The 16,212-nt window shown below is 36.8% G+C and overlaps 1 protein-coding gene across 3 annotated transcripts in view; it reads right to left on the minus strand.

The window, feature by feature from the left end:
* LOC149799766 (uncharacterized) overlaps positions 1 to 16,212 on the minus strand; it is a 154,757-nt gene that overhangs the window by 33,528 nt on the left and 105,017 nt on the right. For all 3 annotated transcript variants that reach the window (XM_089959154.1, XM_089959156.1, XM_089959155.1), the window contains exon 2: positions 15,090 to 15,167. In XM_089959154.1, the coding sequence (XP_089815280.1) occupies positions 15,090 to 15,167 (78 nt within the window). The remainder of the gene's footprint in view (positions 1 to 15,089; positions 15,168 to 16,212) is intronic.

The raw sequence follows: 16,212 nt of genomic DNA on the forward strand, positions 1-16,212 counted from the left end.
AAAGAGTATAAGTTGAATGCAAAATGTCAAGAATCTTTTGAAAAACTGAAAACTGCCCTTACAGGAACCGAGATAATGGGATACCCACTTCCAGAGGGGGAATTTATGTTAGACACAGATGCAAGTGATATGGGCATCGGAACCGTCTTGAGTCAAATGCAAAGTGACAGACAGAGGGTACTCGCATATGGAAGTCGAACACTCAATAAAGTAGAAAGAAATTATTGTGTGACAGATAAAGAATTGTTAGCCGTGAGCTATTTTATAGAGTATTATAGACAGTATTTGCTTGGTAGAAAGTGTAGAGTCAGGACTGATCATCAGGCACTAGTTTGGATGTTTAATTGCAGGGAACCGAAATGGAGAATAGCAAGATGGTTGGACATTTTGTCAGCAGACGATTTCACTGTTGAATACAGACCAGGAAGAAAACATCGAAATGCAGCTTCAATGTCAAGATGCATAAGCCCTTGCGATTGCAAATATTCAGAAGTGGACATGATGGAACCTTTGAAGTGTGTGCCTTATAAAAAGTGTCAAAAGAGAACAATGGAAATGTTAAGCTCAATGAATTGGGGAATGCATTTAGCAGAAGACAGACATGAAGAAAATGGAGTTTGTAACTGACCTTGTGAGATTGATTCCAAAGACTTGAGTTCATGGACCGAGCATAGGGTTGGCCAGGAGGTGGGGTCAGATGCCCACAAGAGAGACGGAGGTTCAAATATGGAGGTACCAGGAGAGGAAACTCTGACTATGGCCCAAAATGTGGAAGATATAGTGGGTACGGAGTATGGGGGCTTGGTGGCTCAGGCAGTGGAACCAAAACCCTTTAGATCTGGGGCATTCTCAAATATGGGAGAGATGGAAATGACTGGGACAGTGACACAATCTTTGACAGGAGTCGAAAGTAAGGGGAATGGAGGTGCAGAAACTGAATATATTGTGGTTAAAGGCCATGATTGGGCCTTTGGTGTTTACACGGAGAGCTGTAATAGGGATCCCTTAGGAAAGGAAAGCAGTAGCCCAGGGAGAGCAACTGATGTGTACACGAATAGTTGTGATAAACACGACACAGCAGTTGCGGGCAGCTGTATTGCTGCAGATATTGTTGGTGTTAGCTTTAAAAAGTTACAAGACACATTTTAGGAGTGTCAGGAGCTTAAGAATTCTGCAGTTGACACAAATGATAAAAATTGTGGAATAAAAACATTATTGCATTAGTGGCAGACAAGGCACATGTTCCAGGCATAAATGAATGAAGTAAAAGCATGGATATTATGGAAATGGTAGCTAGTGAAGCCCATTCTCCATTTCATCAAGGTTTAGAGCAATTACGAGTTGTAATCAGAAGTAATAGATTACATAATCTGGGTCAAGATGATAGTACGGTAAAACAAGGTGCAGATGGGACAAGGAAGTCTGCTGAGACTCTCCTCCAAGAACAGATTTGATAGGAAGATACACAGAAACTGCTTTAAAGAAACTACAGGAAGCAGATGAAGATACAGAAATAATTTGCACATACCTGCGGAATGGAGTGAGACCATCGAATACAGAAATGGTGATGCAGAGTCAAGCAGCAAGGCATTACTGGCTTTTATGGGATTCTTTACAGTTTCATAATGGGTTGCTGTACAAGCAATATCATAAGAGAAATGGCACATGTACCTTTTTACAGTTGATTTTGCCTAGATGTATAAGAACAGAAGTTTTCACGATGAGGCATAATTGTATACTGAGTGGTCACTTGGGAATGAAGAAAACCAGGTTGACAACGCAACAGAAATTTTATTGGTTTGAGAAGAAACAAGACATTAAAAACTGGGTGATGAAATGTGATTGGTGCGCCACTACAAATCTCATGCAGAAAACACCACGTGCACCATTAGGTGATATGCAAGTTGGTGCACCACTTGACAGGATGGCAGTAGACATATTGGGGCCTCTGATCAGAACCCCTAGAGGAAACCGTTATGTTTTAGTAGCAACAGATCATTTCACCAAATGGGTTTAAGTGTTTCCCATACCGGATCAAACTGCTGAAATATGCGCTCAGACAATACTGAATGAGGTAGTTGCAAGGTATGGGTGCCCAATATATATACGTTCAGATCAAAGTAGAAATTTTGAAAGTGATATTTTTTCAAAGCAATGTAGAATGCTGGAAATTAAGAAAACAAGAACCACGGCCAGAAACCCAAACTTCAATGGGTAGGCAGAGAGATTTAACAGAACATTACTTCGGATGATTAAGGCGTATTTGAAAGGTGAAGAAAAGGGATGGGATTTAAATTTAGGTTGTCAACTGGATTAAATCCAAATCTTCTAATGTTAGGTCGAGAAGTTCGTCTCCCAGCTGGACTAATGTTTCATACAAATCCTAAATATCATTATAGTGAAGTAACATCTTATGGGGAATATGTTGACTGATTACGGGATCTAATCTATTGTGCATGCTGTGTAGCACGAAAACACCTTGGTAAAGCAGTGAAAGGCAAAAGGACATCTGTGACAAGAGGCTACACCAATATCAGTGTACGGAAGGAGTCATAGTATGGTATCTTCTTGAGCAGCCCAAGCCAGGAACCTGTCCAACGCTACAACTGACATATATCATTTTGCTGTGCTTAAAAAGTTAAATGATTTGAATTATATACTCCAGAAGAATCAATATGGAAAGAAGATAACAGTCAGCCACAAAACCTTACCTGGGTGATAATCCTCCAAGATCCAAGGTGGGTGAAGAAGATAAGTAAACAGTATCGGAAAATTGAAGCATAAATTATATATATATATATATATATATATATATATATATATATATATATATATATATATATATATATATATATATATATATATATATATAGAGAGAGAGAGAGAGAGAGAGAGAGAGAGAGAGAGAGAGAGATAGATAGATAGATAGATAGATAGATAGATAGATGGATAGATAGATAGTCCACATTATATCAGCAGGGGTTTACCACTTTCTTCCATTCTGTGTGACTTGACATTGATATTTGTATACCTCCCTCCGCATCTTATTATCAAGATAAATTGCTGTTTATTTTGTTTTTGTTTCTGACGATAACGTATTAACCAGAGAGCCTACACAGACCAGTTTCTATTTCAGAGATGGCCAATCAACTGAATGTGAGTACGAAGAAGGGAAAGTTGTATGTCTGCATGATTTGCAGTCAAAAGAGTGAGAGGGGCTGAATGGTAGCTCACTACGTGAAAGAACATATAAATGATATGCAACAGGTCCCCCTTTTTGTGCAGAGAGTGATTATAGGACCACCACATTTAAAGATCTGCAGGATCATGGCCGGCATTTTGGGGAACACCACATCATCATGGAAGGGTACAGGAGGAACGGAATGATTATAGATGAAAAGAAGCACTACGCCATCAGTGATAACCCAAACATCCCATTGGAAGGTAGTGACATCCTAAAATATGACTGGGAAATATCTGCAACATATTGGGAGGAAAGAAAACGCTCTACACTCCAGGCTACCACCCCAGTCACATCCCTTTCTTCCCAACTTACAACTTAACACACGGTCCAGCAGGAAGTGATGGAAGATATAAGTACATTTCAGAGTTTGCAAGATCTGATTGATGAAGACATAATGCTCCAACTGCTACCCCAGGAAGAATACCAATTAGAAAACACGAGTCCAAAAGCAGCTACTGCAGCAGACAATAATCTCACTCATATATCTAAATGTAATTGCAGCCTGGCTGTGCAGGCATTATTAATGCCATTAAACAAACATCAGATCTGATGATAAAACATATGGTCACCAGCAACAAGACCCTTGAACTCATCAACATCTCTTTGCAAAATCAAACAGAAAGTATGAGACCTCACAAAAACCGTACAGGAATTAAAGGCGAGAATTACTATGAGTAATCAGACACGAAGAAGCTCACGGTCAAGATCACCACGGGACGCACCACGCGCCAACACCAGGGAGAATATGAGTCACAGAACTGAAAGAGAGGGCAATCAATAAAACGAGATAGTGTGAACGTGTAAAAGAAGAAATTTAGTTGTATGTTCAGATTGTTATGGTGTCGCCAATAAATAAAGAAAGAAATTTTACAATGAAAGGTATATATGCTCGTTTTCCTTTTGTTTATTTTATTCTTAAAGCACAGTGTTTGAGAGGACGCTTCACATCGAGCAGAGGGTAATGTAACAGTCGGAGTTTTATAGTCTTTACAGTAATCGATGGAAGTTCGCGAAACACTATAATCAACGACACATAAAACCACCAGAATTACTACTTAACACAACTGATGCTTGTTATTCAGCAAGTGCATTTTTCAAATAGGAAGAAAAATAATTATCAATACAAATATAATGGTTGCTGGAACTATCAGCTGATCACAGTGCATATTATGTGTACATATACGTTGACCTACTGACAATTTCATAGGATGCATTTACATATTTGGCATGATAAAGAGAAGTTGTATAGATCTCGGGTATTTGAGGGGATCATATTCGATTACAGGAGATGATATTTAATAGATGTCATCGATCCTTATATAAAATACTGGACTTCATTTGATCCATCACATGTAACTTTCGTAGATCGCTGCCATTCCTGTTTAGAATTCACTGAGCATGCACAAGGTAGGTCAATATAGTATACCCGTACATTGAGCGATATGAGTTACCAAACTACGGTTCAGCGATGGATTTTGGATAAATTTTCCATAAAGTATTTTTTGTTTGACGATAATTTGAACAAATATATCCTTTTGTTTGGAAATAATCATTATTTTTGGATGGATTTACAGTCTCAAAACTAGTTGGGATTTTCCAACAATCTTCCATTAATTTTTCAACTTCTCCAACATCCAATGCTTTTTCAACAGTATTCTGACTGTCACGTGTAAATGCTAAAACTATGCTATAATGCAATGGAATATACCTCCTTAGATAATTAAAGTTTTTAGTAAAAATCGTGCTTTCTATCTATCTTTCAAGTGTCCGTATTTTGGTTTTATGTGTATAAGAAACAATGTTTTACAATCATGGATTATTTTACAGCTGCAACAAACTTCTTTTGAAATGTGATATGCGGGAGGATTAGGGACTGACGTTTTGTACAAATCATTGTATCATTATAGCATATTTGTTTAACGCATACGGAAATTTATGTCACATTCCATTCATCGTTTCGTTAATGTGCAAGAGCAGATATTTTAAGATCGTAAGAAAATGTTCTCAGATTTATTGATCGATTTCGTTGCCATGTTCATTACAAACACACTGGATTTGAAGATAAAAGGAAATTTTACATTTAATTGCGCATGATAGGAACGAGTAAATTCTCTATCTCCCATAACGTTGCCTGCATGGGACACGAAATCACATGTATGCAGGAGAACCTGGGGATTATAATTCATGTGACTATGCAAGAGGGCAAAGTCATGGATTATAGAAGACTATGACTTAACAGTAACCTCGCATTATCGTTCAGCTATGTATTAACAGATGTGATGTTCTGGCGTCACACATAAAACATATCAGTACAGACACAGATTGACATGTTTTTAGTATTTATATATGGTTTTGTTTTTAAAGGAATTAAACAACACGCCTCGAAAGCAACCATGCTACTTATTTTATTATCGTTAGCCACTGTGTACAGTTTACTAATCGGATTGAAATACTTTGTGTAGCTTTGAGAAGTTCTGAATAAAAGTGTATTCGCGAATGTAATCGTATCGAAAATGTTTTTACCAGCAATGATATCGAAACCGGTTACTATTAATATTTTTCAGCTCACAAATCCGATTGGGGGTGCCTGTAGTGGTTGATGCCGTTGAAACTATCTCCATACCAAAACCAATATATCTTGCCGCAGTGACACCACATATATTATTGATGGCAAGACATGCTCGTTTGTATTTTACGAGAAACGCGGATATATTGGTGATTTAACCTCGCAGTTATTGTTCTTCTTGGATTTCTTTCAAGCGTCGGTGAAATCTAGGGTCCATTATAGTTATTCTACTAAGAATTTAAACGCGTATTATAATTCAAGACTCCCTTGACCAAGTGCAACAAGCCCTCGAACGTCTTAAAAAATGTGCTTTGTACTTGTAAAGCTGCCAAACAATCATAGCTAAATATTGACCTGGAGAATATTTAAATCTCTGGAAATGATACGTTCTGGGACACCACCTATAATCATATTGGCTGCAAGTATAAGTGCGTCCATGCTTAAAAATAAGCTAAATTTTTCTCGTTCTAATTTGAATCATTGTTGGTGCAAAATAATTAACTGGGAATACAACAGGAATAGATTTGCTGCTGAATTCTACTTCATCGTTGTATAAACCTTCCTTGAGCGTTTAGATGTCAGCTGGTGGTGCGGTCAACTATCGAGTACTTGCACGTACTAATGCTATAGTAGCATGTTGTCCTGAGTTGGTATTGATACATTAGGGTGGCCCCAACTGCTGATTTATTTTCGGCATTAAGCAATATTCTATCCCAGTGCATAAAACGGCTTCTTAACACACTTTTCACGCATATATACATTAACAAGTGGAAGACAATAATATTGATGCTGTCATCTTTTGTTAGGTCGTTGGTTAATTCAGCAACATCGTCACCTCGTCTCAGAACCAATCACCTCTATGTAATAGTAAAATCTAATCTTAAACACAAATAATAAAGATGGTTAATAAGAATTAACTCTTTTTATCTCATGTATTTCTATTGTTATTCTCGAGTCCTTTTAAATAATAAATGAGCCTGCAAATCAAAATGTTGTAGATGAGTCGTCTATAGAATCTGACCAAAATATAGTATTTTGTTTGGTCTATTGTTTTGGTTTCACATCTTCCAATGATTGTGTTGATTCTAGTAATTGAATATTGAGAGACTACATGTAGTAATAGACGCATACATAATAAATAAACAATATCCAGGTCTAATAAAAACAAATCTAAAGACACCGCGTTAGTAGCAAATCTTGTCATATCCACATCAGCGCCGCGTCTATTTGAGTAGCGTCTTTAAATGTTAATGGACATTTTGCATCATGTTAAGCGTACTTTAATGAAAAATCGATATGCATTTGCGGTTTGGGGTGTCCTGCAAGATCGTGCAATGATTTGCAACAAGATGACTGCACATTAGCGTGATCATCCAAGTTTGAATAAAAAAGTAATGGATGCTGATACCATAGGTGAAAATATCAACAACTTCAAGTGGTAATTTCCATCCCATACGAGTCAAAATATAAATGATTGGTGTTATTATGTATGCAACCAATTGCATTCCAGGTCCTTTTGTCAAATCCAGGCTAATACTGCCAGATTCCATTGTGCGTGGAATCGTGATGCGTGTTCGTTTTGCATAAATACACATCGTAAATGCTAGACTGATTTTACAATCGCGAGTAAATCAAGATTGGTTAACGGCGTGATCAAAATATCAACGATGTTTGGATGATAATATGCATTCATCCAAATGCGTTCCAGGCCCTGTGTTCAAATCCAGGTTAACACTGCCAGATTCAATTTTGCGTGGAATAATGATGCTAGTTTGTTTTGTATAAAGACGCATCGGAAATGCTTGACTGAATTTACAATCGCGAGTAATTCAAGATTGATTAACGGTGTGGATTTCTGCTATCTGCATTTGGTAGTTGAAGATTATCATTCCGTGTAATCCAAATATCAATGCTGATATCCTTTTTTATTTGTCCACTAATAGCCTTTGTAGGCGTTGTTTTGGATGCAGTTCCAACAGCTCATAATGAAGCTGCTTTTGCAACAGCGACAATACCAGACGATACCAATGCTACATTTGCTGCGAAACTGAAAGTATTCAACCGGTATTTTGCATTTGCATAGCCTCGGACTTGGACAATTGTAATGTCAATAAGGTGTTCTGTCCTTATGCAGCATTAAGCTGATTAAGTTGAGTTTGTATCAACCACAGTGACAATTCTAGTTAATGATTTTGGAGAAAGATTCAATGAGAGTCGGCAATCATTTATTTTATTGCGTTTCTAATGTAATAATTGGTTTTCGTTAAGGCCAACCTTAACGTATTTATAAGACATTATTATTTTGTTAAAAATGTAACCGATTTAATTATTCTATCAATTATTTTATAAAACCTTACTAGTTTTCCATAGATGTATCTAGGACCTAACTCGAGCTGCCACGCCCTTACAGCAACATATTCTTGTCAGAGATGATCAGAGCAACACATATATAACAACGGGCAGAAACTGGACTTATACGTGCAAGAAAATACATGTCGACAACGGACTGTCTGTCCGAATGGAAATTAATAAAATAGGTAAAATGTACTAAAGTCATCCTGGTAAACTTTCAAGCTAATGTCAATGTTCTGACGCTGACCAATGTATCACCACATGTTATGATAGGCACGTGCAACTTGCTCGTCTCTAAAGTTAGACAATGTTTCTTTAGAGGGTTTCTGACATCTATACACTGTTAACGTTGTCGAGACGTGCTTCGATTTCCTTTCCATCGATGGAATAATGTTCGCTGTTGAACAACACCACGACGCGAAGTTTGATAAAATCAACATAGGCATCATCATCAGAATTGCTAAGTTTTTTTCCACTCAATTTCTAAGAAGACCAGACATGGAAAAAGTCCTATACATGTCCTGCACCTATAATCCTTTTTCCTGTTTAGGAACCATTAGGTTTACGTATAATGCTGAAACTAGTTTGCCTTTATCAACACAGGACGGCTAATGTCTAATGCAGGATTGGATGTATCTTTGAACTGATCCATGGTGAAACAATACATTATTGGTTTCGCTCAGAATTTGTGTGGCTGCATCCAATTTCCATTTTTCTAATATTTTAAATGTCGTTAAGCAGCTTTATTAATGATTTTACTAACCAAGTCTTGCATTGTTTCTTGTTATAGTAGTGCAATCGATTTTGGTGATGCTCGACTAATAATGGTTGTGGTCAATCTCGAAACAATTGAACGGACTGAAAACCTAAATTGTTTTCAACGGAGCTGCAGCAAGACTATTTTCGATTCCCACAACGACCTGCATTGCAATTTGTTTAGCAATTAGTGCATGGCGCGAAGACAAGACCGCAAGCAGGTTTGGTGCGACAAAAAACGCTCCAAAAACATCAAGAAGGCTATTTCCATAATTTGTCATGTAAACGGATTGTATCACCAGGCACTGATATCACACGTCTGAGCATCAAAATCATTATATTTAAATATAAGGTCGACCAATAAAAATGTACAATTACATTTTCAAGGTGTCCGCGCTACGACTTACTATCTGCACGTCTTGGTTCACAGTAGTAAAACATATGTCAGCTGATTATTAAAACATGAAACAAACACAGAAGAGGAGGAAGTATTCAATATCATATCACCTTGTTCCATGGTTGGTGAAAACCCAAACAGTATTTAACCCTCGAATGCAGCGCCCGTATTCTCAGTTATACTTTCATAATTGCCACTGATGGCACCACGAGTTAAATTAATTTAAATCGTTGAGGTCATCCTTATAATGTCAGGCGCATTATGATATCCCATGCGCACAAATCGCTTATAACTGGGAATATTATCAGGCCAACCAACAATTGTTTGTATTGACGACTGTGTGAAATCATTCACATAATGTGCAGATTCAATTTAAATGTGAGTACTGAGTGTGCGTTAGTATTCGTCTATGAAACTTTGGCAGTCTTTGCAGATCACTAAGATTCAACAAGTGTAACACATGCAATTAGAACTGTTACTAAGGTCTTTGGGTGCGAGTGGGTTAAACGATTTTCATTATTCATGCAAGCACTACAAAATACAAAACGAGTAATTTTATTACATCCCACTCACGCGACAAAAGGTTGTAACCGTTACTTATAAACAGATTTCACAACCACCACTAGTTCGGTATTTATATGCACCCGGGGAGTTAGAAGCACAGCAACATCACGCTACTTGCCCAGCATGGTCCATTTATTTATTTACAGTCTGGCATCGGACAGATTGTTTTAGCACTTGAGGATAAATGATAAGCACACCTACATAGAGGAGATGCCAATCGTTCCTGGAGATATGAAACTATCACCAAGATTATTTTGTTACGCAATATCGTGATGTCCAAGAGCATAAGTTGCAATTCTGTCGAGGTCTACTCTTCGTTTGGTATCAAGCGTTGACACTCCCAACGTAGTGCAACGGTATACACCCATGTGATGTTTATTTGACTAAATCATATTCGCCGTGTTTCTAAATCTACGTCGCTAGCGCAGATATTCCAAATCAATCTCATGCCAAAGATCCTTTATTACAATTACACATGCGATTCCTTTTGATTTCTTTCTGCTTTAGGAGGGATGTGTTCATATGTCAGTTTAATACAATTTTGGACATAAAAGGTCATACGCTTTGATCAATTTTTCTGAACTTTCAAAGGATTTTCTTGTTGGTGTCATTAAACAGCTGATGTTCTTTCAGATACACCCTATTATCAAATTCGTTTACTATCTGCGTATACATTAAGAGTAGTAATATGCATCAACAACGAATTCGTATCGGTGTACACCCTTTTCAGACTGACACCGTGCCAAGTTTATGTAAGCTTCATCTTCGAGCGTTTAATATGGTAAGCGATAATATTACCATTGAGATCTTCAAGATTCGAATGTCCAGTCAGCTAGACACCTTCGTAGCTTGCATTGTTCACTCTCCTAAGCAAGATCGACTCAGATTCATTTTTGAACATTCTCAAGAGTTCTGCCAAATACGGAATTATTCGTAAGTATGACCGTGTCTTCCTAAACTATATTTAAGCATTCGTTCGCTGATGTGTGTAGAGTGCTATCAAAGCTTGTCGTTGAAAACCCAGTAGATTTTAATAACATCCATTCCTAAACACAAACACCACTATATATTTCGTGCGTGGACTAAGTAATTGCCTCAGTCTGAAGATTTGGGACAGGTTAGGTTCATTCATTAAACTCGCATCCAGAATCGTGTACAATTATACTTTGATAAGGGGACAACCACTCGCTGAATAGTCTACATAAACTTCAACGAAATATCCGTCGACATTCTTTGTATCGTCAGGTGTACGTGTTTTTGTTTTCTTCACATCCATGTGTGTGTGCTAAATTCATTAGAAAATCCATGAAAGATAATGGGTTGCATCATCAACCATTCATAAAGATTGTTGATATATAAGTACATGCTGCATGCATTTAAGACGGCTCAATTATATATGTCCATATTTGGATAATTGTCACGAGTAAAGCAGTGGCTTGCCATCGAAATCCCACTGCGGCTTTCACTTGAAACAAAACAAGAATGTTGATCAATATCGGTGAGTACTTTCCAACTCCGCTTTGATTTTTATTAGCAGCGAATCATGGGTCATGCCTGGGGATATGCACTAGTGCGCGATGTCTAACTTATAAATCCGCATGACAGTTCGCGGAATGACTCAAACACATCCTCGAGGCAGTACCGTATACGTGTGTAAATACAAAGATTGATAGTCGCCAAGGTTTTGCAACAATACTGTGTGTTTGTATATTCTAAACCTTTTTCTGAACTTCCTCATGATACAGTGATGAATAAAAGGCCTCGACGGGTGGCAACATAATTTCTGAAAACTTTTCCAATGGTTCATCTAATCTTATGGATATACACCACCATTGCGAGTGAGTATATCGAATATCTCATCGTTGGCATCACCATATCGAGGAGAGATTTTGAATCCATCAGTATCAGCTGCAGCAAATTTAGTTAGTGTGTCTAATGAAAAATTAAGAAACTGGAACAAACCGAATCTAAGCTTCATATATGTTTCCATATTTTTGGGAATGACGCTTTGAGGCTGTTGCGATTACCTGCATTATTAAGTGGCTATCATATCCGCGGAAGTCATGAAAGTCTACAGGACCTTTTAATTTATTTCGTTTAATTTGCAACTGAAAATTGCATGCGCTGTGTGCATCTCCTCTATACGCGTTAGTGATATCAGCGTGTTAAAGATCTTTGCAATCAATTGAGCTAAATTAAACAACACAGATCCAGCAATATTTGGCCTCAGAAAGCTTGTTAATATCATTATGGGTCATGATCATGTATGAGAATAAATAGAGCTGTTGTCCAATATATTTTACATTAACCTCGAGCAATTTAAGAAACTAACCAATCGTACTTGAGGCCCTAGCGGTCTGGGGTTGATATAACATTAGTGGCTCAGTTTGTCCATTACATATTACATCAATGTAGACAATTCTGAAACGATGTTGTTCCATATTTTGGACTGTATTTGTTTGATTGTCGGAATCGACTACAGGAACGTTTTAACATATAATCGTATTCTCCGGATATTTGATCTTACTAAAGCAGATGAAGAAAGAAGCCTCTATGATAAATTCCTGACGGACATGCATAGAAAAACTACAGACCCGATGTAAAAGAGGGCAAACACACTTCACTTAGTGACTGAAACAGTGAGAAACAGGGATTGTTTACTAAGAATTTAAACATTCTGACTGATGCGTTAATCTGTATGCATCTACTCACCCAAACGTGTCTTATCCCATAGAAAAAGGTAAAACTAAGGAATCGAAGACAACTTAAATTGTATCATTTTTAACAACATTCCAATAATGACCCAAAATTCGAGTGTTGATTGAACTAATGTTTATGATTTAAGTTACTGACAGGTTTCTCTCAGTGTTCAACATTTATGTAGATAATTAATATTGAAATGGAAATGTGGTGCAAATTCATAACACCTCATATCTTAGTTATTTCGTATATCTGAGAAAGTGTTGTACAAATTCTTCGAAATTCTTCATCAAGTTGTCTAACTAAAGCTGTTCCATTTTGCTTGTCTGGTATGTTTCTCTATCTTTTTCTGTTCTTAAAAACATTTGCTGACACTATTGATTATGTTACATGCACTGTTTGTTTGCTAGTATGAAAATAATCAATGACCTTGTCTTTGACCTGTCGTACTTTCGCACTAACATATAAGAGAACACGCCACTTTATGATTTCTAGAACTGATATAGGGTAATTTGTTCAGGAGAGTGATGTAAGCTTATTTATGATTGCCTCATCCATGACTTCTAGGAATAACATGATGCAATCCATATCACGTATGATGCAATACAAGCTTCAGATTGCATCATTCATTGTTTTGCCGAAACGAACAAGTACTGTCCAAACCCAGTCACTGCTGTATTCAAAGGCATCCAGCACTGGAGTGTTATGCAATGATTTAAAAATCATTATTGACCTGGATACCTTACCGTAATGTAACATGTCAGGAGTGGATTAGGGTGTTGGGTTTGAGGGGTTTGTGGACCGCTCACATTTAGCCACAACACTATGACTCTTTTAGTGTATTACACTCTTATGATCTGCGCATTGTTGGTCTACTCTGTTCATAGACATATAGAATCTATGTTAGGGTTTGGACCGAGACAAGGAAATCCCAGTCAAGGGGTTATATTAGTTGTCTCCCCACGAGGCTTGCCCGAGTGTGGAGACATATAATGTAACCCCTTGACTGGGATTTCCTTTTCTCGGTCCAAACCCCAACGTAGATTATTTTTCTCACCGAATATTTTCCTCTAAAGTAAAAAGAATTATTCACTAGTGTTCTCGTGCAATGTTTACATGCGGCGCATGAATATAAATATGTTAATGTGGGCTGTGATGTGACCGATACGTCCGAAGTACACAGTTTATACGCGTGAGCAAAGAAAAATAACAACATAAAACGTCGCAAAGTAATGAGGTATTATCACATTTAATATATGGATGTTATATGAAATTGACAATAAATAATTAATATTTATTACAAGAAACTGTTTTATTTTCATTAGTTCCAATTTTCAAAAGTTATATTGTAAATAATAAAAGAATATTGGCTACTCAGCTCTACTGTAGTTATACGTAGTAAAAGCTGTAACGAAGAGTATCATCTTGCTTTATTATTCATGGGTAATTAGAGATCTGTGTGACTATCGTATATAACTATTCTTTTCTTTGGAGGAGGTGAAACTGTTTGTGACATACGTGTGTTGTCCTTAATATTGATTGTAATATTACCCCCGTGTTTTATAGACTCTCCAAAAATAGACTATAGCGGATACCCATGTCCTAAACTTTCAAGTTCACAGATTCTTTGAACATTTCTTTTTTCTGTCCTGGAAATATGGCAAGTGCTACAGTGAAATTTGCTTATGGATTAATGTGCTGACGGACAAATGATTCCTTCTGGCTGATAAGTGCATTTTCTGTCGTTAAATAGTGTAGGTATCTTTTTGATTCAGCCGGGGCACAATAGAGATGCTTAACAAAATTAGAATAAAGCATGCTTTATATAACACTTTTCTGGCTGTTACTAAGTTTTCCGTAGCTGTTAAGAGAGTTTGGAGGCTATGAAGTGTATAGGTCTATAGACTATATGCATGGATCAGTGTTTTCTGTCATAGTTCATTTCACACAGCATTGAGAATTTTATCCTATCTTAGCAGTCATTTTTCAGGTCAGCGTCATTAAATGTAGCTCACAGTATATAATTTGTTTCACACGAAGTATCTAAAACTAGTTAGGTACCTTTAGCTACATTAATGACGCTGACCTGAAAATGTACTGAGCTAGGCCTGTATATAGGATGAAATTGACCATGCTGTGTGAAACGAACTAGCACACTACCAAAAAGCTCGACATCGATTGTGTCTCTCTCAAAATGATTTTGCATGGTGTGTTATCAAAGATCGATTTATCTTAAGTTATATATTTTTGTTATATATTTGTTGCTATTGTTGTTGTTGTTTGATTTTAGTACAACCACGTGAAGCACAGCAGAAGACAACAAGGGTTTCTTTTTTAAAAATAGCTCTGAGCGCGTGGACACCTTGACTGAGACGACTGGTCTGAGATGACTAGACTGAGATTTAAAAAAGTAAGGTTAGCAAAACAGCTAGATTTCTCTGTCACATGGGTGAGAACGGTACAGTTTATGCACGAATTAATATAATAATCCTAATAAAGTACACACTCACCTTCTTCGAATAGGTCTGGTTCCTTTCTTGTCATTGGTTTAGGTGAGTAATACCAGACCCAATTTCCATTGAACGTGACTGAAAAGTGTAAGGTAAACATCAACAACAATACAAAAACCAGTTGATTTAAGTCATGGATAACATAATGAAACAAGTAAAGTTTCGAAATGGTTTAATACACATTGTCTGTACGATGGATATTTTAAACGCTCTAAATACTTTGTTATAACGTTTTTTGTTTCTTTGAATCTGTCAATTAATGTTATGCCCATCGATAGGGAAAATGACGTTCAGTTAAACGATCTGAAGATGCACGTACAGCAAGCGAGGTACATGCAATTCTATGAGAGTGACGTAACATAGATAAATGGCAGTGACGTAAAGATGTCCATTGCACCATAACTACTATTGTAAATGACACTTGTTTAGGTGCTGATATTGATACCATTTAACAACTGCTTTATACATTAAAAGCAAATTACCAAACACTTGTAAGTTGCTTATTTTTCTGAATGAACATACGATTTGGAAAATGTATTAACTATATGGTTAATACAATACATCTCGACGAGATTTATTCGTCTTAAAGATACTATTATGAAGATGCTTGATACACCGCGGCAGATAAATGTATATTATCACGAGCATTCATTCCTCAGATGTTTATAATATTTTGAAGATTCATTTGAAGAGCAGAAAGGTTTTGCGCAAGATAGATTAGCAATACTTAAACAAGATGGTCATTGTTGATGAAACACGGATTTACTTTTCGGAACCCGACACAAGAGTAAATAATAAAGTTTGGGTCGAGGATTAAAAAACAGAGAAAACAAATCTCTCGACGTAGTTCGACTGTTAAAAGAGTTTCATACGCATTATTTTTCCAGGTAAAATGTCAGATGTTGTTCAGGTATCTATGCTTGCTGACATTCTTTATGCCTACAATACTTACGCATATATATATATATATATATATATATATATATATATATATATATATATATATATGTTGAAAGTTAAATTTGCTTACTTTGGGAATTATCACTGCCCCTTATAAAGCTATTAGATACATTTAATAAATCTTTTAGTGAAACCAACAAACATTCACAATGTCTTCTAATAT

This window comes from Sinohyriopsis cumingii, chromosome 5 (genome assembly GCF_028554795.1).
Source record: "Sinohyriopsis cumingii isolate HCF-2022 chromosome 5, ASM2855479v2, whole genome shotgun sequence".
Lineage (NCBI taxonomy): Eukaryota > Metazoa > Mollusca > Bivalvia > Unionida > Unionidae > Sinohyriopsis > Sinohyriopsis cumingii.